The sequence below is a fragment of the Microdochium trichocladiopsis genome, assembly GCF_020744255.1.
Source record: "Microdochium trichocladiopsis strain MPI-CAGE-CH-0230 chromosome Unknown B0I36scaffold_10, whole genome shotgun sequence".
Lineage (NCBI taxonomy): Eukaryota > Fungi > Ascomycota > Sordariomycetes > Xylariales > Microdochiaceae > Microdochium > Microdochium trichocladiopsis.
Genome location: NW_025763553.1, coordinates 1,271,958 through 1,292,964, shown reverse-complemented (window position 1 = coordinate 1,292,964; position 21,007 = coordinate 1,271,958). Strand labels below are relative to the sequence as shown.

Below are 21,007 nucleotides of genomic sequence, written 5' to 3'. Positions count from 1 at the left end.
AAGGACCATCTGCTTTTTTCTCGCAAATTGCAGGAGCTGTTGTGCCAGTTAAGGCCGCAGCCAGACTCACTGTCAAGCAGCTAGTCTTGGTTGGGTCCTCTTTAGCGTCCTGGGGGCGGCAACGTCCTGCAAGGTGCTGGGGAGCCTGTAGATCCCGCGAGCTCTAATTCAACGGGCGATACCAGCAGGCTGGGGCTGCAGCGCTTTGAAGGCCATCATCGACCCTGTGGTGCCGAGACCTTTGGCTTCCGAGGCTGACAGGAGCACGACTCACGCGGCACGGGGTCTCTTCCCCGATCCCGCCACTGCCAGGCTCTCTACCTGTTGTCTGACATTCCATACATCCCGACCCGCTAACACGGCAACTTCTCCTGGCGTTCCGGGGTGCTGGGATGGCATTGTAAGACAAGATCCCACAATCGCACGCGTAAAGCTGCCATTTGGCTGAGGAATCTTAAGACCGCTGCATTCACTTCTTAGCTCTTCTATAGCCAAGGCTTCCTATCTTGACGTTTGTCCGATTCCTTCCCGATCCGATAAACCTCGGCTCCAGATGCCACGGTCTGGTACCAAGTGAAGCCCTGTCCAAAGTGTGGTGTCCATGAGCCGCGGGGTTGTGTACACCATCACACCCTTGACGAGATTGACGCCCATAGTCCGTGCATCATCCAGAATGCTGCGCTGTACAGAACGTCGACAGGCCGTGTCGGATTGGAAAACGTGATGTTATATCGCAACAAAAACTGGAATGGCAAACTCGTCAGCAGTGCGAAGCACCCGCAATGAACCACGATATACCAGCAGTCTTACCTCAGGCAGAGCCTTGTTCATCTCCATAAACGCAACCCCGCGGCCCAGGCACTTGTATCTGCCATATCCAAAGACAGCCTCGAGACAAGTCGACATGTCCTCCAGCGTGGCCTCATCAGCCTCGAGCCAACGCTCCGGGCGAAACGTGTCGGCGTCGCCGCCCCAGCATTCCTTGCTGTGCATGATACCTTACTATTTTGGGTTACAGCGATATTTGTTAGCCCACCACGACACAGTCTTGGGACCAGGCACAAGCACACTCCACCATGGGCTTATCTGGTAGCCAGGGAGGGGGAGGCACTTACCACGTGTACTCCAACCTGAGTCCCAGCAGGTAAATGGTGCCCGCACACTACGTCGCCTCCCTGGGGGACGGTCTTGCTTAGCAGCGGCGTCAACGGCGGGAACTTGCGAATACCCTCGCGAATCACTGCCTGAAGGTAAGGCAGGCGCCTGGCTTCCGAGTCTCGGATCAGTGGTCTGCTGATGAGTCCGGCTTGCTCGGCGCTTGAAAGCTCGCTCATGAGCTTGGTGTGGATTGATGGGTTGGAGAAGACAAGAAGCATTGTCATGCATATGGCCACCGCCACGGAATCTGTACCTGCAACGCTGTTGGGGCGATCAGGTATTGTTGTCAGCAGAATCCAATAAAACGGCCGTGGAGCAAGCACAGCTCTGACGGATGTATGACTTTACACTTGAATAAGCGCCGAGCTGATTGCTTCTGTCCTAGAGGCACCGTTCTTGAGGAACTGAGCTATCATGTCCTGTCTCGGCAAGGCGCCAGATTGCGAGTGGCTATCGAGCGAGTCTTCAGCGGCTCTGCGGAGACTTGGTGATCAGACCGATCCATAGCTGCCGTGAGGTAACATCATGAAGCCGTCAGCATCGCGGCCGTGCTCTGCAAGGTGCTCACCTTATGAATCTCCCCAACCCGACCTTGTCCTTGCGTGTTGGAAGCGCCAACGAGAAGGGCCAGAATTGGAACAGATCTCCGAGGACAGGAAACGTGGCACATGTCGACGCCACTGGGAAGAAATCTTCATTCCACTTGAACCACCCGAACACGTCGACCCCCTCGTCCAGGAATCCAAACGGCGCACCAAACGTCATGTCCCCGATCGTGTCCAGCGCGAAAGAGCGTGTCAAAACTGACAGGTCTACGCGCTTCGTAGGTTTTGCGTGCTGTGGGTTCAAATAGTCCCTTTCCACGAGGCTGAACATGCGTGTGAGCTGGCGATCCATGGAGTTCTCCTGTAATTTTGGCAAAGTCCTTGGTCAGCCCTCCATTCAGGCGACACAAAGGGAGTCAACGACAGTTGATATACTTACGACCAGAGGTGTTGCAGCGTGGCCAGGGCCGATTTTCGTGCGCAGAGCTCCATGTTTCTGCTCATTGGTTTCGGAAAAGGAGTGATGGATGCCGACCTGGAAGCGGAAGCTCGAATACCATTGCCCTTTTTCATAGTTTGACTTGTGGGCAGACATTTTCTGGCAATGCTTGTGGTCCGTCGTGAGGACTGTGTTCCTACCGATACGGACGAGGGGTCCTAGATGCGATGGTGGTCAGCGAAGACACGCCTGTACTCGAGAGAGTTTGGACGTATTCTTGTGATAGCCAACCAAAGACACATCCACCGAGTCCTCCTTATGAACAAACTGGACATGCAGAGTCCAGAAAAAGGACTCACCATACTTCCTGACCAAGTCATCTTGAGCTTCATGTGAGATGCCTTTTAAATTAACCACCAGGAAGGGTATTGGCGTGATCGACCACCAGAAGGGTCCGGGGACGTGACGGAGGCGTCGCCATCTGACGTAGAATCGTGTGAGGAAGACAACTGGAAGTAGACCGAGGAGAATCCTGAGGCTGATGAGCTCTGAGCTCATGCCAATCAAGGCAATCACAGCCATGTCTGTCGTCTGTCTCGGCAGGCACCGCCTTGCAAGCTGGTTCTAGACTTTGCCAATATGTCCTCGCGGTGCGAGCACGAGAGAAGACGTGGTTTCTGCCTCGGTGTCATGACTCTTTTTCTTTATTTCTTCCTTTTCCAGGTTCCGACACCTTCACATATTTATATTGCTCAAAGGTCCCCTTCTGATAGGCCTTCATGTCAACCGATACACCAGCCGAGAGAGTGCCGCACGTGAAGAAACCCTGAGGTTGCTAACCCGTAGAGCTCCTCTTCTTCTTCACATCCAAATGGTGGCGTATGGGCTTCGAACGACATCCTCCACCGGTTGTGCAAGCATCGAGATGTGTCTCGGGATGACACAGATCAAGCTGTCAACCGAAGTCCTTCCCAAGTTGCCCGACGAGTGTCGGGGTGGACCTAACAAACCTGGGAAAATCAACCACCATGGACTTTAGGAGATATGCGATCATGATTTCCAGGTGCTTCGGGTCGTGGCGTTTGTCAACCTCGACCTATCAAATAATTGTTCTACAGTGGTCCTATTCTGGATGAATACGGCCACCTGACCCATTGGAGGTTTGTCAGACAGGTTCAGCAGCAAGCAGCGCACCGTCGCCCCTCGTAAGCTCTGTCCTTTGGGGGATGACATATCACACGGACAACGCCACTCAGCGTCCGATTCGAGTGCCTCGCCCAAATGGGGCAGCTCTTTCGTGGTGCCAGATTGCTTTGGCTGGCTGGCTAGCCTGTAGATCACAAGGTCAGATAAGGGGGTTTTGGGAATCGAGATTCTTGGTAGTTGCGAGGGCTTCGACTCGGAAGTGTCTGCTCGCATGGTCGACGATGATTCGCGCGGAGCAATCGGTAAGCTCGAGAGAAGCGAGCTGCAGGCCATGATGCATGTGAACCCTGCCAGGGTTTGGGGGCCAGGGAGGCTTTAAGTAGCATCCACTACCAGCAGACACCTTGACCAAGCTTTCGACTCTCGATCTTCCCCGCTCCGGCAGCCGGACGATTCATCGGCCCTGTTGTTGACGGGTCGATGCTTCCGCGCCCACAAGTCGAAGATACTCGATACGCTCTCCGCGTACTGACAAGAGTCATGTCTCTTGAGGGTGCGCGACCAGAAGTGCTGGAGGCCATATCTCTCGAAAACCCGAGCTGTCAGCAGCAGCAGATTTACAAGCAGACAGATACCAGGCTACCCGAGGGAGTTTATCTGGGTTATCCATGCCGGCCCAGCCCAGGCTAGTCTCCAAAGAGTTCCCACGCGCCTTGGCGAAGGATTCGAACTCTACTATGGTAGATACGTACTAGCAGAGCCAATGGTTCGGTCTCGAGTTGTAACAGACGGCGCGGATGGAAAAGTAGTTGCGTCTGCCTCGCGCCATGTGTGGCGTTCCTAGAAAAGAACAATACTACTTGGAGTGACATCATGTTGGAAAGATCGCTACGGCAACAAGAATGATGGAATCATCAGAGTGGACAAAGGCGCCAAGAAGGGGAAGTTTACATCCCCATGAGAAACATTGGGGATGATCTGCAAGCCTTGATTTTTCCAAGAGATTATTCTGTTGTTGGTTTCACTGTCCCGATCTGTGGTCTCATGGACACTCCCCCCCGTGAACTGATCAGCTTTTCCCAATCCCGATAGTTGTGCGAGTCCCAACGGAGCAGTTAGGCGAAGGGACGTTCGAGTCTCGGACACAGATCCTCATACCCGCGGTACTTCTTCAACATGAGTGTCCCAATCAGACATCAAAGCATATCCATGGAGCAAGTTGCCTCTCTTCAATAATGCGACTGGTCTTATACTTGAGATCCAAAAGTTGCCTCCAGGGAATTGCCCACTAGCCACTGCGAATGTTTTTTCTCGTGTCATTTATGGTACTGCGAACAGGCTGCAAGATGGTGAAGAGAGCGACGAAGACTCGAACACCCAACGGCTGGGCCTTTGCACCTTATTTGCTATCACATGCACACAAGGGTCCTGGGGGAGGGGGGGATAATGGTGGTCCGTGGGAGTGACACTGACTTGCATTGTAAAATTGATGCGGATTCTATCTGGGAAATCTCTTATCAAAGCTGATGGTGTGGTCGATGGCATCTCAAGATTTGCTTATCAGGGCCAAATTTCATGTGTTTGCCCTCCTCTGCGAACCCTGCGATGTCCCCTGCCTTTCAATGATCTACCTGTGGCGTTGGTCTTTACTGGATGCAGTCGCTCAGCTGGCAACACAACGACTCCAATGTAAAATGACGTGTCACCTGAGATTATTTTGCTTGCAGGCGGAGGCTGAAGGTGTTGCGGAATTATAGCAACTTCGCCTGTCATAGAGTAGCGCGTAGTGCTGATATCAGCTTCTTCATGCTTGTAGGTGCCTACCTAAGTACCACCTGTCACCCAGAATCTTGACCCGAGGCTGTGCCGAAATCATCCAAACTGCTGCAAATGCACGATCGTCCTAATTACTGCAAGCATGAACCAAGGGGACACCTGTTGGCACAGCCAAGCTTTTCGCTCACGTGGTTCTCTAGAGCTCCGCCAAGGGTCACGATGTTTGCTACAAAACCACTTCCTGATGTCATTATTCTGGCTTTGATGCGGCGATTGGTCTTCGAGACTCATGCCTCCCTCTCCTATTTTGGGCGATTTTCACAAATCGAAGGGTAGCCACCACTACCTGGTTCATATCGGCGGTTGGCGAGCCGAGCAAATTGCTGCGGAGGGTCTTCCTGACATGTTTTCTCGCAAATGTTTGCCTATTTGTGGTAGGCGAAGCTCAAGCCTACTGAACATGCACGACGGCTCCTGATAGTTTGTGCAGTATGGTGCTCGGGGCAAGAGTTGCACGACGCTTTGCAAGCCCAAGATGTCGAACTTAGGTGGACAGGGACCCTTCTGCGTTTCGGTGTTGTGGGGAACGACGGCCGTTCTCCTGGTCTTTCTTGGGCTTCGCACTTATACCCGGGTTGTCTGTGTTGCTTCCTATGGGGTTGATGACACATTGTTCATCATATCGACGGTGTGTATGTGGGTGCCTGTTTCGGAAACTTTATTTCTGCAGCTGATGACGGTGCTCATGCTCGGCCTAGATTCTCATGGTCATATTTGTGGTCCTCATTACAATCGCATGCTTACATAGCTTCGGAAGAGATAATCTCGGCCTCGCTGAGAAGGCAGAGATGACATTCTGGCGAGTTGTCGCACAATCGGTAGCCATGCTAGCGACTGGCACTTCGAAAGCGCCTGTTGGGTTGTTCCTGCTGCGCTTGGTTGCCAAACCATGGCACAAGGTTTCACTATGGACTGTAATCATCATCATGGCCATCTTATCGCTCGGTAATCCAAAGAATGCCCCCCCAGGGTATTGGTCCAGTAACTAAGCAATACTCGTTGTGGTGATCACAGTTTCGACGATCCTCACCTGGGCTTCCTGCACCCCAGTGGCATTAATGTGGGACGATCGGATCAAAAACGCGACCTGTATCGATTCGACGCCTGTCACTGCGGCACTAGCTGGTGAGTCCTCTCCGAAACGCAGCAACCACGTCCGATGATGGTCTGTTGCGAGTGGCTGACCTAGATACCATTACAGTCTCCACCATCCTGGCCGACATGGTGTACGTTGGGCTGGCATGGATATTTATCTGGAAGCTCCCTAACCCGCGGAGGGAAAAAGTTCTGCTCGCTTTCAGTTTTGGCTTGGGTATCTTGTAAGTGTCGGCAACATGTGACATTTCGACCAGCCGCTGACGGCCGAGCTCTGCTACAGGGCGGCGATTGCAGGAGTGCTTCGCCTCTACTCCGCCATCGTTTTTGCTATCCGTGACCGCCGAGATGTTCCGATCGCCGTCATCATATGGTCACATATCGAGGCAACTACTACCTTGGTTTGTGTCGGGATTCCAGTCTGTCTCCCATTGTGGAAATTGCTATGGCGCAAAGCGCGCACTTTCTGCGTGGACAGCGCGGTGATACAAGACACGAATCCTCGCGAGACCCCAGAAGGGACCAATCTTGAAGGCTCGCACAGTGCTGGTCCGAAGCAGAATGAAGCCGTGTGTCTCTACACGATAGGCGGAACTCCTATGGATGTGAATCGAAGGCCCGAGAAGAAAGCCCGTGAGTTCTCGTTGTTTTCGCTGTCGCCTTACCAAACCAAGGTGGACAGCAGGGCACAAGGCGACCGTGGCAGCGACGAGATGGACCTGAGAGACTGGGAGGAGCCACAAGTATCCGTCTGATGGTGTCGATGAAGGTGCATGTCTTGGCCGAGTTGGGAATCCGAGATCCTCAGCAGGGTCGTCAAAGATGACAACCATCACCTTTCCAAAGCTGACACCCCATTCGCTGCACGAAGAGTTATTGGCATGATGTTATGATGTTATGACGCTCAGCTTCGTTATCATGAAGGCCCTCTCGTTGTATGTAGTTGTGAGGTGGGGGCGAGTTGTGGAATTAGATGTGGGCCTCGGAAAACGGGCTGTAAAGTGGTGACAGCTAATAGCTAATACCATAATATGGCAAGTACGCCACGGTTTCCCCCGAAGTGGGAAGCTGCAGGGCCCCACTCGCAGTCGACGGAGCTGGGCTCTTGCACGTGTCAAGTTTGCCTGCTCCAGCAGGAGCTCAGCTCCCCAAGTCCCAGCTCGCCAGGTTCCTTCCAGAAGCAGGCGATAACGAGGCTGCGCTGCCAGGCAGACCCCTGAACACCTCCGCGACCAAGCACCCTCGTTATCTCTGTCTGACATCCCGCTTCCGCGATCCAAGCCCCTCACGGTCACGCCGCTCGCAGTTAGGCACCATCAAAGCAGCAGGCCGACCGTCGTAGCAGCATCTGGTCTCCCAACCTGCGCACTTTCGAGCGCCCCTCGAGCCAAAGCTTCCGACAACCAGCTCCACGGCAGCCAGTCTCCGGCCTCCGGCTGTCCCGTCTCTGTCTCCCTCGCATCCCCTGTCGCTAGAGGACGAGATCCTAGAATCTGTCGCTTCCAATGTCGACAAGACAAACAAGACGCCAAGCGGCGATGGCCGCGGCGACCGACGCAGGAGAAACAAGCATCATAGATGACACGCCCACGGCGGAAAGCTCGCCTACCACCAAAGAAAACAGCAACGGTATCGCGGCAACGTCTGATAACGCATCTGCGGTGCTCGCGCGATCAGAGCCCCGAGAGAACATCTTCCTGTTCTGGCCCAACATCATAGGCATGTCGTCATTGCTCCTTCATGTACGAGAAGCTGCTGCTAACCACAACCACTCTCCAGGCTACGTCCGCATTGTCCTCGCAATCGCTTCCTTGTACTACATGCCGCTGCACCCACGCACTTGCTCCATGCTGTACAGCGTCTCGTGCCTACTCGACGCCCTCGATGGCTACGCCGCGCGATACTATAACCAGTCGACCAAATTCGGTGCCGTGTTGGACATGGTGACAGACCGTTGCACAACATCCTGCTTGCTCGTCTTCTTATCCTCTGCCTTCCCACGGTGGGCGATCGTCTTCCAGTCACTCATCTCGCTCGACTTTGCCAGTCACTACATGCACATGTACGCAACCCTGGCGATGGGAGGCTCTGAAACTAGCCACAAGAACGTGGATAAGTCAAGGAGCTGGCTTCTCAACCTCTACTACACAAACAAGGTATGTAAAGGCAGCAATGTCTTTTTTGGATTCTAGAGCTAAATATCTGTTTTTAGACTGTCTTGTTTGTTTGTTGTGCTCTGAACGAGCTGTTCTTCATCGCGCTGTATCTCCTGTCCTTCTCGTCGCCTTTGCTTTCGCCGCAGCTGCTCAGCAGCGTCGGAGACGCCAAGGCCGCGGCCATTCAGTCCGGGGCAGAAGTTAACAGCTCGACGCTCCGTCAACTATTTGTCAACCCATACAGTGCGGCAGCTCTCGAAATGGCCCGCATCAACAAGATGGATTCTCAGATCCCGTGGATCCTGGCTGGCATCAGCTTCCCCGTCATGGCTGTCAAGCAATTCCTCAATATTGTCCAGCTCGTCAAAGCAAGCAAGTGGCTAGCCGAAGGAGATATCAAGGCGAGAAGGGCGGCGGCGCGGAAGACGGAGTAGACTTGTACATGCTATGAACATGGCTAGCCCCCACGAATCATGGCGAGGCAAGGGAAAGCGGGAGATGGTGCTACAGATTGCAGAGATCGAGCAGAGCTGATGGCAAGTGTGGCTTGGCCTTGCACGATCATTCTATCAGGAGCTCCTGTTTAGGGTTTTGTACAGGCTTGTTGCTCGCAACCATGCGGCTGGCGATCTCACACCATGGCGAGCATAGAAGGAGAAGTCTCGTGGGATGGATCAAAGAATCGCATGGGAAGGGTGCTAATTTGTAGACATTGTCGCAACGGCGTCTTGGCGTACAGGGTGTTTCAATTGATGATTTACAGGCATGCATCTCCCTCAAGGTGAAACATGGGGCATCTCAGTCAACCGAGCAATGGCAATCCTGGTGATGACCACGACTGACACGCCGCTGAGATTGCTTGGCCAACGGCCGGGTGCTTCCAGCTAAGGATGGCTGGGCCACAGTGATTGCGGACTTGGAGGGCAGATGCAGAGGTGACGAGGGGGAGCGAGAGATTGAGTCGTTGCCGCCGGGCCCGCGGATTGGTGGGCGGCTACCTGTTGTTGGCACACGCAAGCTAACAAAAGCGGCGACTTCAGATGGACGGGAAAGCTGCTCTGGGGGCGGGGCGCGACCCGCCTGCAGGTTTCGGAATCCTGCGAGGCTGAAATCGACTGGCCAACACAATTCGGTTGACGGAAAGCAGTTGCTGGTTGTTGGTTGGCTGTTAGCTGTTCCTGAAACCCCTCAGTTGACCAAGATTATAACGGACCTTGGAGTCTGTCAAAGATGAAGACAGAGACAGAGGCCGATAAAAGGAGTCGTAGAAGACTGAAAAAAGCCGGTGCTTGCTTACGGTGCTTGCTGGAGCTTGACACTCACTGTTGACAGGGCCTGCCTGAGGCGACGTCACAGCCGCCCTCCAGGGTCCCACCAGCAAGCTGCTGCGGATGCAGGGCAGGTGCACTTGCACGCGTTTGACACACTTAGCGCGAACGCGCGCGCAAACCACCCGACTCAACTGTTAAGCGCACGGCAGGCCAGCCAATCCCCAGTTTAATTTTCCCAGGCCCAGGCCCTGGTTCTGGCTTCAGACCATCACTCACCTCGTTCGGTCACCCACGATCAAAGCGGCTGCCGGCGCGAGCACTCAATCCCTGCCTTGATCCGACTGGCACGGCGACAAGACGAGACAAGACGACAAACCCGCCTCTGCAAGCCCCAACTCGGGCAACGACGCGGCCGGACAAGAAGCAAGACACGCCACTCAGAGACCCGTGGCGCAGGACCCTGGGCACCCTCCGATCTCGCCGACAAACAGCTTGCTATTGAGGCCGCCGCCGCCGCCTCTCTGGCCCTTGCTTGCACCTCACCCTCCCCTTTGACGTCGACTGTCTCGCAACTGCCACCCGACTTGTTGACAATCATTACTCCGGACCGTTTCGTACGCTTCCTCACAAGCACTTCACAAAGCACCGCTCCAGCAGCAACCAGCCTGATACGCCGCGGCACCACCTACGAACCAGCTGTTGATCAGCCGACGCAAAGACAGATCGATAATTGTCCCCGGCCTTCACGCAAAGCTCCTTCCATTGCGGGAGGTGCGAGCAGGCGGAATATTGACCTTGGTGGCCCCTGGCAAACGTTCCCTGCTTCAATGACACGGCGGCGGTTGCGGTCACCATATAAACCAGTCTGCACTTCTTGTGCTTGAGAAGTCGCTTCTCGAGTCCCAGACACGAACATCATAGAACCGTACACAAGCAGGCTTGGGCTCTGGTCAGAACACAACCATTCCGTGGCAGACATACTTTACACTTCATACACCACTGGCGAGGCTGTCGAGCTTGCCCACACCCGCAACTATGAGCGGCATAATGGACTTCCTTCCACGATATCAGCAGTTTGAGCTCGAGATAAGCCAGCACCACCAGTTTGTCAAAGTAAGTGTGTCTCACTGTCCCCGTGACGTACCCTCGACTCCCCTGTCCATGCATGCATGGTGGTACTGTACTCCAGGATAGCCCCGACGATCCACTTCTGGCTGCTCACTCCACAGTCCGACGCCCCATGGGCAGCCCCCACTTTGGGAGCGACAGCAATCCGGCATGGTCACTTACATTTGACTGCCCATGGTCATTGCTGACTTTTAATCCCAATCAGGATCTTATGATCTATGCCGATCAGGTTGAAAAGAAGCTCCAGCAAGAAAATGCAGACCTGCGTCGGCAACTTCAAGAGGCAAAATTTGACCTGGAGGATGCAACAAACTCCCGCCGTGACTTACAACAACGCCTTATTACTGCGGAGGCCCGTGCTGGTTTTGTTTCCCAGGACGAGGGTGAATCCCAGGTATTGAGACCTGCTTCCCATATGTACTTTGTTGCGCCGAGTTGACATGAAACTACCAGGGCCGGAAACCCTATGTTGTCCTTCTGCTCGATGGTAATGGGTTGCTTGTAAGTCATTTATGGAAACTGAGAGGCAGGATGTTGGGAAGGCACTAACGACATCCATAGTTCAAAGAGGATTATGTTAAACTAGGTCGCGAGGGTGGCGCTCAGGCCGCGATAGACCTACGAAATGTTATTGCCGCGCAGTGCAATGACACAACAGGCGAGATCAAAGTCATTACCAAGATATATGTCGATGCCGTAGGACTTAGTCGGCTGCTTCGAAGCTGTGGCTCCGCCAGCAGTGCCGGGTGTGTTCGCGAGTTCATGCTCGGGTTTTCTCAAGCAGAAACATCGTTCGACTTTATTGACGTTGGTGACCATGGCGATCAAGTTCGCTTGAAGTTGACCGGTATGCTACGCTCCATGTGGCCGACATTTTGACGCTCTTTCTGGCATGCGCTCACACGGCTTGTATCTCTAGACTCTGCTTCGTGGCACCTAAAAGACTCGGATTGTAAGCAGATTTTGCTTGGTGTATCACATGATCGTGGCTTCACGCCTTTCATCGAGGGCGTGGTAGCCGAGGAGGAACTCAATAAACGCGTCACGGTCCTCGAAGGCCAACCAACACATCAAAAGATCAGGTCCACGGGCGTCAACATCATAGCATTCGACAGGATCTTCCGTGCTGACGCGCCAGCCGACAAACCACCTCCTCCCCGGTCAAATACATCTAGCTCCTCGGCGGCAGTCTCCACGCCAGAGTCGGTCCCGGCCGCGCCCGCGTCAATACCGGCGGCGGCCACCTCTGCACCAATGACCTGGGCGACCATAACACGAAAAGCCACACCGCCGCCTGTTATCACGTTGCCAATCCCGCTGAAGACCGCGGCGCCGGCTCGCTCTGTGAGCGCGAATAAGACACCGCCGCAGCCGAACTGGAATCCCGGTCCGCGTGGGTTGGATGCTCCAATACCGCTTAACCAGAGCGTCCTCGACACGGTGAAGAAGAGGAAAGAGAGCAGCAAGTTGTGTAACAATCACTATCTCCGTGGTCCCTGCACTAAGGGTGATGACTGCTGCTTTGAGCACAACTACAAACCGAACAAGGAGGAGCTCAATGCAATTGCGTTCCTGGCGCGGCTCAATCCATGCACAAGCGGTCAGGAGTGTGATGTGGACAACTGTATTTACGGTCACCATGTAAGTCATTGCTGCGCCTGGTTTCATTCTTCTGCAGTTAAGCCTACATGGAGTTAACATACATCTACCAGTGCCCGAGTGTGGTAAATAATGTCTGTGTCCATCCGTTTTGCAAGTTCCGCGCCGAGGAGCACCCGCCTGGCACAAAGTACAAGTTTCCCCGAGAGTGAATTGTTGGGCCATGAATCATGATGCCCGTAGGCGTCTGTGGGATTTTGAGCATTGCAGGGCTTAGGCTGTGCAAAAATAAGATGTAGCAATAGAAGAACAACATGGCGAGCTCATACGGAGAGCTTGTGATTAGCGATCATGTAGCTTTACGCGTTTGCCTTTCTTCTCCTCTAGCAATACATATGCAACGATTCTGAGCCATTCTGCTACGTTGTTTTTTGCAGGGCAATGAGTCGTGTGGAACTTCACAAGAAGCTGCAATGACTCGTCTGCGACTTTTGTTGCAAGTCATGACTAGCGTACAATTCTCTTGAAAACGTGACTGCTCCTCGAGCGAATATTGGGAAGCAAAACCGGGTTGTCCGATGCCGTCAAAGTGCAGCAGGGGTCATCATCCATTCGATATTCTCATCCTGACAACCAAACCCATACATGCTCGTAGCTATATATAAGTGACGGAAGGAGGGTGAAGGGCAAGAGAGGGGGGTATATATGAATGTCCAGACTCAGGATAGCTGTACGTCCCTGTGAAAGGAATCCTGCCTGATCTGGTCCGCGAATCAAGGCGAGCTGGGAGAGAGGGCGGCATCACAGAAAAAAAGCAGGTATGCAAGCAATGACACCAAATTGCGCCATATCCCAAACCCAGAACAAACAATCTTATAAATCGCTGACACGCATGCTCGCTGGACGTCTACTGCGCACAACGTCCGCAATGATGGGTTGGGAAAAAGCCGCCCCCAAGACTACACAGGATCCACGCACCCTTCACATCATATGTTGAGCTGCTTGCTGAGCAAGTCATCCTCGCTGTTCGCGAGCCGCACGAATTCGCCAAGGTCCCGGCTGCGGCCGTCAAGCTTGCCCATCAGCGCCCATTTCTCTTCTGCTGTGCCCCTGTCAATGTCGCCGTTGTTTTGATTATCACTCAGCGGTAAACTGGGCGTCGTGTACGAGGCAGAGGCAGGCGAGTGTAATGACGACCCCGGTGTGATGGCGGATCCTGCTGGGCTGGCACTATAAGCGTGGAGTGTAGATGACGCTGTTGCTGCGAGTATACCATCCTCCCTTTCTGGACTGCTGCCGACGCCAGGGCTATTGTTGTTGCTATTCGTATAGGCAGCCAGGCCAGGCTTATAGGATGAAAGGTCCCCACCTTCCACACATGCTGGGGTGCTGGCTTCGTCGGCGAAGCGGCTGTTGTAGGGAGTTACTACCTCAATAGGCAGAGAGTTGTCAACGAGAGACGACGCTGACGCTGTTTCCTGCAAAAACTGCGGTGTCGGAGAAGGTGGGGTCTGCGCTGGCAGCTCGGTGACTAGCCCATCACTGAGACGCTCGTGGCTCGGGAAACACGGCTTGAGCTTGTCCGGCGAAGACTTGAGGGCCTCTGCAACGGCCTCGGAGTCGGTGGTCAACACCCACGCGTTGCCCTCGATCCGAACCTTCTTGCCCTCATCGTTGATCAGCGCCAGCGTCGCCGTGCGTGGGTCCCTGTTCAGCCGGTTGACGAAGTCCTGCTCGGTCGGATTCCAGTTGTGGTTGTCAATGATGATGCGCGCAATCTCGACCTTGTCCGTGGCCAGCTGGACTTTCCTGGGCACGGCCGTCAGGTGCGACCGCTCATCGCCCACTATGTGGCATATTTCCTCAATTTCGCGGTCGGCGAGGCCCTGCATCCACCAGACGTTTGTGTTGAGTTTGGTGAAGATCAGGTAATGTGCCAGGATGATCAGGGCCCGCGGGCGTTCCTCCCGAGCCAAGGGCAAGAACAACCTAGGAATGAAAGTGAAGAAGGTGATGACTCGCAAGTCGAGAATCGGGCTGAAGCCGTGCTGGAGTTCCATATATAACGAGCCAAGGTACTTCAGTGCATCGTAATAGACTTGTTGATGCGGGTAGTCGGCGTCGTCCGGCGTGATCGATGACACCATGAACAACAGGTTGTTGGGTATAAAGCGGAAGGTCTTCTCCAGGTCTATCGGTGGGCGATAGAAGAGAACTGCAAGCCCCGACTCGTGGATGGACTTGGGCGTGATCAGGTCCACGATCAAGCCAATGCCTCGCCACACAGTCATCCAGTCGATGACACAGAGTCGCTTCTTTTCTTGCTCGCGGAACATTTCGGTGCTCAGGGCGCACATGAGCAGGGAGGCGGCTAGCAGAGCCGGATAGTCGCCAGGCTCGGCGTTCTGTATGGCACTGCGGTACCCTTCGAATGCCTTTGACGAGTACTCTGCCGCTTTCTTAGCCGTCATCGGCTGCCCCAGACTTCGGAGCTGCAATGCTGATAGTCCCAGCAGGCACTGCATCAAGAAAGGGGACTGGAAGGCGTGTTCCACAACCTTGACCCGGAGGGCATCGTCGATGAGGCGAGAGCGGCGGGTCTCGACAGAGAACGACGAAAAGGTCTCTGTGGTGTAGAACCAGAGCAGTTTCATCTCGGTCATGTCGTTCATTCCGGGGGGCCGGAAGAGGGGCTCTTTGGTGATGATCTCGGCCGGGTCGATGTTGACGACCGACGGGGACCGGTCCCCTCGATTGCTGTGTGATGGCGAGAGGGCAAGAGCCTTGCTCTGTGGGGTCCCTGGAGACGAGCTGCCGCGCAGAGACGTGGTCGGAGGCGTGACATTTGGTGGAGGCTTGGGATAGACGCACGTGTCCTTGCGCAGAACGCAGGCCTGGCATGCCGGCCTCGTCTCTGAGCACTTGACCTTGCGGCGCTTGCAGTTTGTGCAGCCGGCGCGCGACTTCTTGTGCGGGCGTTTGGCGTGATACGGCCTGGGGATGGAAGGAACAGCATCGTCGGCCTCGATGCTGGGCTCGAAAAGGAGCAGCTGGTCAGCATCGAGCATGGCCGAGTCGTCGAACAGGGTGAAGTCGACGTCGGCGGTGCTGAGCTTACTGAAGTCGACGTCGACGCCGCCATCGTGGGCGTTGAGCAGATCCATCCCGTTGTTCATCCTGGTGGCTGATCTCAAAGTCGACCACGAGGGAGCGGGGCTAGTTCCGGAGCAGCACAGTGAGACCGCGGCACACGAGGCACGATTCGGAGCCGGCACGTATATGTGGGCCGACTTTCGAGTTGTTGCGGCTGAAGTCAAAGTCGAGCTACAAAACAACGACTCAGGACGAAGAAGGAGAATGGGGACAGCTCAGGAGGCTCTTCGTAGGATCGATGACATCCTTCCAGACGGGGGCCGTCGTTGTGCTTGAAGCAGGCAACGGCATGCAGTACCCGTCAGCCCTTACCAAGCTCGGCTTCCGGGACGGCGGCTGTCCTGTCCAGGGGGGTTAAGCTCACACTTTGAGATGATAGGGCAGAGTCCCCACGCCGCACTATACTGGCTCCAGGCCTGGCTGCAATCAACGTCGTCATCCCTGAGCCTGAGGGATGCTTGCTTAGTCCCGCAACCGTTGCATTAGCGACATGTGCCTGCCTGCCTGCCTGCCTGCCAGGCCGTGGATTACCTAAGTCCTGTACTTTTCAAGTACCAAGGTACCTACGGATATAAGCAGAATGCCGGGTAGCTTACCCCAACGGTCGCGTCCCCCTTCTCCAATTTATGCCCAGGACGCGTCAATCACAAGCTACTTGGGTACTTACTGTAGCCATCTGTGCGACATCGTCAATCCCAACGTCAGCCCAGCCCGGCAGCTCTCACGATGACGGCCAATCTCTTCCAGCTGCCCGACGAGATCCTGGCGACGCTCTCCGACAGCTTTCCCTGCAGAGCCGCCCAGATCAGGTCGCTGGCGACACTCCTGTACCCCCAGGCCGCTCCTTGTCGCAACCTCATCGTCCATGGCACCGAAGCCACCGGCAAGACGGCCGTCACCTCAGCCCTGCTGGCGGCCATGCGAGATGACCCTTCCGTAGAGCTTCGATATGCAGTCGTCAAGGCCACCGAATGCGTCACCGCGCGGCACCTCTATGAACGCACCATTAGCATCATTGCCGATGCTCTGGCCTGGGACAGCAGGCTCGGTAGCTGCGAGACGCTGGCCGCCCTGACCGTCGAGCTCAGCAAGCTGCTCAGCCACTTCAACACACCATTGACACCGCAACAAACATTATCGACACAGACGCCGACCCCTCCACGGCGCTTCGTCCTCGTCTTCGACGCCATAGATCGCCAGCGCGATGCCCCCCCACTGCTCCTGCCCGGCCTGGCTCGCCTATCCGAGATCATTCCCAGCCTAACGACCGTCTTCATCCTCACGGCGCCGGCCCCAGCACTCCTGCGCACCTCCGCCGTCGCACATCTCTACTTCCCGCCGTACACAAAGACCGACTATGCCGCGATCCTGAGCCTGCAGCCGCCTCCGCCCTTGCCCAATACAACGCAGCAGGAGACCAGCGACCTGTGGACGCGATTCACGGGCGCGGTCCACGACTCGCTGGTCCGCTCGGCGTCGCGCACCCTGCCGAGCTTCCAGCAGGCTTGTGCCGCGCTGTGGCCTCGCTTCACGGCCCCCGTAGCCGCGGGCACGCATAAAGCCAAGGAGTTCAGCAAGCTCCTCATCGCGGCGAGGGTTTACTTCCAGGACGAGAGCGTGCTGGAGCCGAAGCTTGTTGTTGCCACAAGGGTCGCAAACGGCACGGACGGCACAGCATTGTCAACGACATCGGCCTCAAAAACACTATCATCATCATCGACATCTACGACAATACCTATAACCACGACAACGACGACAACGACGATAACGACGAGGGCGACCACAAGCACAAGCACAAAAGAGACAATATCAAAAGCGAACCCCCGAGCTCGTGCCAACGACCTGGCTGCTCTCCTCCCACCGACAGCCAGGCTGCTCCTCATGGCGGCCTATCTCGCCAGCCACAATGCTCCGCGGCACGACTCGACGCTGTTCAGCACCTGGCACAACGGCAAGCGGAGACGCGGCGGCGGCATCAGCGTCCCCGGCGCCCTGAGGAGAGGGCCGAAGCCCAAGCACCGCAAGATTGCGAGAAAGCTGCTCGGCCCGGGCGTGTTCGTCATGGAGCGCATGATGGCGATTTATCTTGCCACGAGAGGGGAATGGGTTTCTCTGGGTAGTGGTGGTGGTGGCGGCGGCGGCGCAGACGACGACGGGAAACTGAACATGAGTGTGGATGGTGATGTGGGTATGGCAATCGCAACGCTGGCAAGTCTGAGGTTGCTCGTGCGTGTTGGCGGCATGGCATCTGGCACGGGCGACATGGACCGCGGCGGGCGATGGAGGGTCAACGTTGGGTGGGAGCTCATAAGGGGCATTGGCAGGAGCATGGGCGTAGAGGTCGAGGAGTGGCTTGTTGAGTAGGGAATAACCGGTTCACGGCATGCAAGAAGAGGCGGCAAAATACACAATTGATACCCTTTCACGTGAAGCTCAGGGCGCATGTTGTCCGCATCAAGAAGGCTGGAATTATTATCGACTAGAGGGCGAATACTGGCTCGCCGTGACGTTTCACCTCGAAATCTATAGCAATTTTTTGGGAGGGCCTTCGCTTCTGCCCGGCTCTCATACAATGAAGTAAAAATGAAACAACTCGCTTGGATAACACAGGTGGTGGTCATGGGAAGAAGACATTGACCCTACGAATGCTGCGAGATGGGCGACTCCAGGGCGAGCACCATGGCAGTGCGGCTGGGAATGTAAATGTGCGTCCAGTTCTTCCTGCCATTCCACTCCATTGGAGTTGTGAAGAAGCGGGTGGCCGAGTCGATGTTGCCGAAGCCGCCCACCTCCTTCGCGTCACTGTTGAGGACAATCTTGTATGTGCCCGACTGCTCGATGCCGATGCGGTAGTCCGAGAAGCTCTCGGTGGGGTGGAAGTTGAAGATGAAGACAAGACCGGCCCTCTCAAAAACAATGACCTTGTCCGTTTCGTTCTTGAGGCTAATGTAAGCTTGTGGCGCGTGCAGCCAGCCATACTTCTCCTCGGTCAAGTTCATCTGGCGGTCGAACTCGTTCAGATCCTTGTAGCGCAGCAGCTCGTCCTCGGTAAGGTTAAGTTGGCGGCGAGCATACCAGAAGCTGTTCTGGTTGCCCTCACGGGGGAAGTCAAGCCACTCCGGGTGGCCGAACTCGTTGCCCTCAAAGTTGAGCCAGCCTTCACCACCCAGGCCGTGCGTCAGAAGACGTATCATCTTGTGGAGCGCGATGCCGCGGGAGATGACTGGTGTCAACGGGCTCAGCACCGACATGTTGGTGTACAACTCCGCGTCAACTAGGTGCATGAACAGCGTCTTGTCTCCGACCAGAGCTTGGTCGTGACTTTCCGCGTAGGCAATGGTCTTCTCGCCGTGGCGTCGGTTTGTGAGGGTCCAGCAGATGCCGGCCATGTCCCACTCATCATCCTTCTTCTCCTTGAGGATCTTGATCCACATATCGGGAACCGCCATGGCCAGGCGATAATCGAAGCCGACACCACCCAGGGAAAGGGGGAGGCAGAGCGCGGGCATGCCAGAGACGTCCTCGGCGATGGTGATGGACTCTGGGTAGAGCTCGTGGATCATCTCGTTGGCGATCATTAGGTAGACAACCGCTTCGTCATCGACAGCCGGACCAAAGTACTCGTGGTAGCCACCAGAGAAGCCCCTATCATAAATTAGAACGAAGACAATTATTGAGGGCCAGCAGGGAGACTCACGTTCCAATGCCGTGGTGTGTGTACAGCATGCTTGTGACGCCGTCGAATCGGAAGCCGTCGAACTGGTACTCATCCATCCAAAATCTCAGATTGCTGAGCAGGAAACGCATGACCTCGTGGCTGCCGTAGTTGAACAGCCTGCTATCCCACAGCTCATGTCTGCCCTTGGCGCCTTCATGGAAGTAGCAGTGGTCTGAGCCATCAAACATGTTGAGGCCATCTAGCGTGTTCTTGGAGGCGTGGCTGTGTACCACATCGAGTAGCACAACCAAGCCCAGGCCGTGAGCGGTGTCGATCAGCTCCTTGAGGTCTTCTGGAGTACCGTAACGACTGCTCGCAGCGAAAAAGTTGTTGATCTGGTAGCCGAAGCTGGCGTAGTATGCGTGCTCCATGATGGCCATGAGCTGGATGACGTTGTAGCCCAGACTTTTGATCCGCGGCAGCATGTCCTTGGTGAATTCCTTGAATGTAGTAACTCGCAGTTCCGGAGAGGAAATGCCCACGTGAGCTTCGTACACACGGATACTCTCAGGCTTCTTGGGGCGCTTGTTCTTGAAGGTGTACCTCTCCGCCGCAGGAGGATTCCAGAAGCGCGCATCGTAGGCTGGGGACACCGTGAGATCTTGGGTCACGTACTTGATCCATGCCGGCAGCCTGTCGATTCGCTCGCCTGCGCGGGAAGTCATTGAGATCTGGATTGGGATTGACGTTAATATACCCCAAGTGTTTGGCATGGTGCGTGTCAACATGATCATTACACACCTTGAGTTTTGAGTTGTGCGCAATGGCGGGTTGGCCGTTGACAGCAGGGATTTTGATTTCCCATGTGCCGAACTCATTCTGCTTCATTGGATGGGATTCCCTGTTCCAGTTGTCTGCAGATGTACTCGTCAGTCGACACCTCTGGCACACGCTTGGGCGGGTTCATTGGGCCCGAAAGAGGGGTAGACGCACTGAAATCTCCAACGAGGGAAGCATCAATGGCACTGGGCGCCCATTCTCTGTAGATGATGTTGTTGTCTTTGTCGACGTTGAATCCATAGATCTCAGTTCCCTGCCCAATTGGTCAGCAGAGCCCAGGGAGAGTTGCAGTCAAGGGTTGTACTCACCCTCGAGAACTTCTCAACACCTCCTTCGGTTTCATCCAGCTTCTTGATCCACGCTTGTGCCTTGGCGTAGCGTTGCTTGATCGAGTCCTGGAAAGGTGCTAGCCAGGGATCAATCTTGACGACGCCTGCGAGCCAAATAGCTGTCAGTCAATTGGCCTTGTAGAATGGATGTGTGGAAGATCGGGCGTTCTCACCGGTCCCATCGTTGGGGATTCCGTCAGGAGCGGCGTCCAGACTGTTGGCCGCCTTGGCTGCGACTGCTGCCATGTTCACGGTACGTATGCTGGTCACGTAGAACTGTCCGGTTCTTCGAAAGACGGGCGTACTGGTTCGCAGATGTCGTTTGGCCACAAAATTCAAGCTGTGCGAGCAGTAAGGCACGAAAATTGTGTGAGAGAGAGACACACACAAGAGGAGGAGAAGGTGGGAATGGTTATGAGAAACAGTGAGGACGAGGCAAGCTGGAGCTTATCCAGGCTCCCCACTCTTAACCCGTGCGGGCGGCGGAAAGCTCCATTGTCGAGAGCTGTTTCGCGGCGAGACCAGGGTGGGTGGCAGAGCTAAAGTGGAGAGCTGCATGGAATGACGTTACGGGGGGCAACTGTGCCTGCGTGCCTCGCACTGCCAAATGCTCGCACAATTAAGACAACGGGGTTGCAACGGCAGCGGCCAATC

The 21,007-nt window shown here is 55.3% G+C and overlaps 7 protein-coding genes across 7 annotated transcripts; 4 read left to right on the top strand and 3 right to left on the bottom strand.

The window, feature by feature from the left end:
• Positions 1–626: 626 nt before the first annotated feature.
• On the bottom strand, positions 627–2,700 carry B0I36DRAFT_252884 (pisatin demethylase; the record flags this gene model as incomplete). Its single annotated transcript, XM_046150716.1, has 7 exons — positions 627–743; positions 811–998; positions 1,112–1,419; positions 1,507–1,632; positions 1,727–2,064; positions 2,146–2,360; positions 2,502–2,700. 7 exons carry the CDS (start codon positions 2,698–2,700, stop codon positions 627–629), a joined length of 1,491 nt encoding a protein of 496 aa, XP_046007319.1.
• Positions 2,701–5,609: 2,909 nt separating this feature from the next.
• On the top strand, positions 5,610–6,565 carry B0I36DRAFT_29210 (uncharacterized protein). The gene is made up of 3 exons (XM_046151766.1): positions 5,610–6,069; positions 6,139–6,249; positions 6,326–6,565. The coding sequence occupies exons 1-3, from the start codon at positions 5,829–5,831 to the stop codon at positions 6,445–6,447; spliced, it is 474 nt and encodes a 157-aa protein (XP_046007318.1). The 5' UTR covers positions 5,610–5,828; the 3' UTR covers positions 6,448–6,565.
• A 703-nt stretch (positions 6,566–7,268) lies between these two features.
• Positions 7,269–9,233, top strand: B0I36DRAFT_424949 (CDP-alcohol phosphatidyltransferase). Its single transcript, XM_046162303.1, has 3 exons — positions 7,269–7,938; positions 7,999–8,375; positions 8,432–9,233. The coding sequence occupies exons 1-3, from the start codon at positions 7,725–7,727 to the stop codon at positions 8,807–8,809; spliced, it is 969 nt and encodes a 322-aa protein (XP_046007317.1). The 5' UTR covers positions 7,269–7,724; the 3' UTR covers positions 8,810–9,233.
• Positions 9,234–10,681: 1,448 nt separating this feature from the next.
• Positions 10,682–12,585, top strand: B0I36DRAFT_367558 (uncharacterized protein; the record flags this gene model as incomplete). The annotated part of the gene is made up of 6 exons (XM_046159491.1): positions 10,682–10,759; positions 10,980–11,168; positions 11,228–11,275; positions 11,336–11,621; positions 11,694–12,415; positions 12,487–12,585. The coding sequence occupies 6 exons, from the start codon at positions 10,682–10,684 to the stop codon at positions 12,583–12,585; spliced, it is 1,422 nt and encodes a 473-aa protein (XP_046007316.1).
• A 393-nt stretch (positions 12,586–12,978) lies between these two features.
• B0I36DRAFT_29174 (uncharacterized protein) lies at positions 12,979–15,989 on the bottom strand. Its single transcript, XM_046151757.1, has 2 exons — positions 15,891–15,989; positions 12,979–15,797 (listed from the first exon to the last, which is right to left on the bottom strand). The coding sequence occupies exon 2, from the start codon at positions 15,547–15,549 to the stop codon at positions 13,360–13,362; it is 2,190 nt and encodes a 729-aa protein (XP_046007315.1). The 5' UTR covers positions 15,550–15,797; positions 15,891–15,989; the 3' UTR covers positions 12,979–13,359.
• A 263-nt stretch (positions 15,990–16,252) lies between these two features.
• On the top strand, positions 16,253–17,890 carry B0I36DRAFT_367556 (origin recognition complex subunit 5 C-terminus-domain-containing protein; the record flags this gene model as incomplete). The annotated part of the gene is made up of 1 exon (XM_046159490.1): positions 16,253–17,890. The coding sequence occupies one exon, from the start codon at positions 16,253–16,255 to the stop codon at positions 17,888–17,890; it is 1,638 nt and encodes a 545-aa protein (XP_046007314.1).
• A 275-nt stretch (positions 17,891–18,165) lies between these two features.
• On the bottom strand, positions 18,166–20,599 carry B0I36DRAFT_367555 (alpha amylase; the record flags this gene model as incomplete). The annotated part of the gene is made up of 6 exons (XM_046159489.1): positions 18,166–19,171; positions 19,224–19,915; positions 19,986–20,098; positions 20,178–20,277; positions 20,333–20,457; positions 20,527–20,599. The coding sequence occupies 6 exons, from the start codon at positions 20,597–20,599 to the stop codon at positions 18,166–18,168; spliced, it is 2,109 nt and encodes a 702-aa protein (XP_046007313.1).
• Between the last annotated feature and the right edge of the window lie 408 nt (positions 20,600–21,007).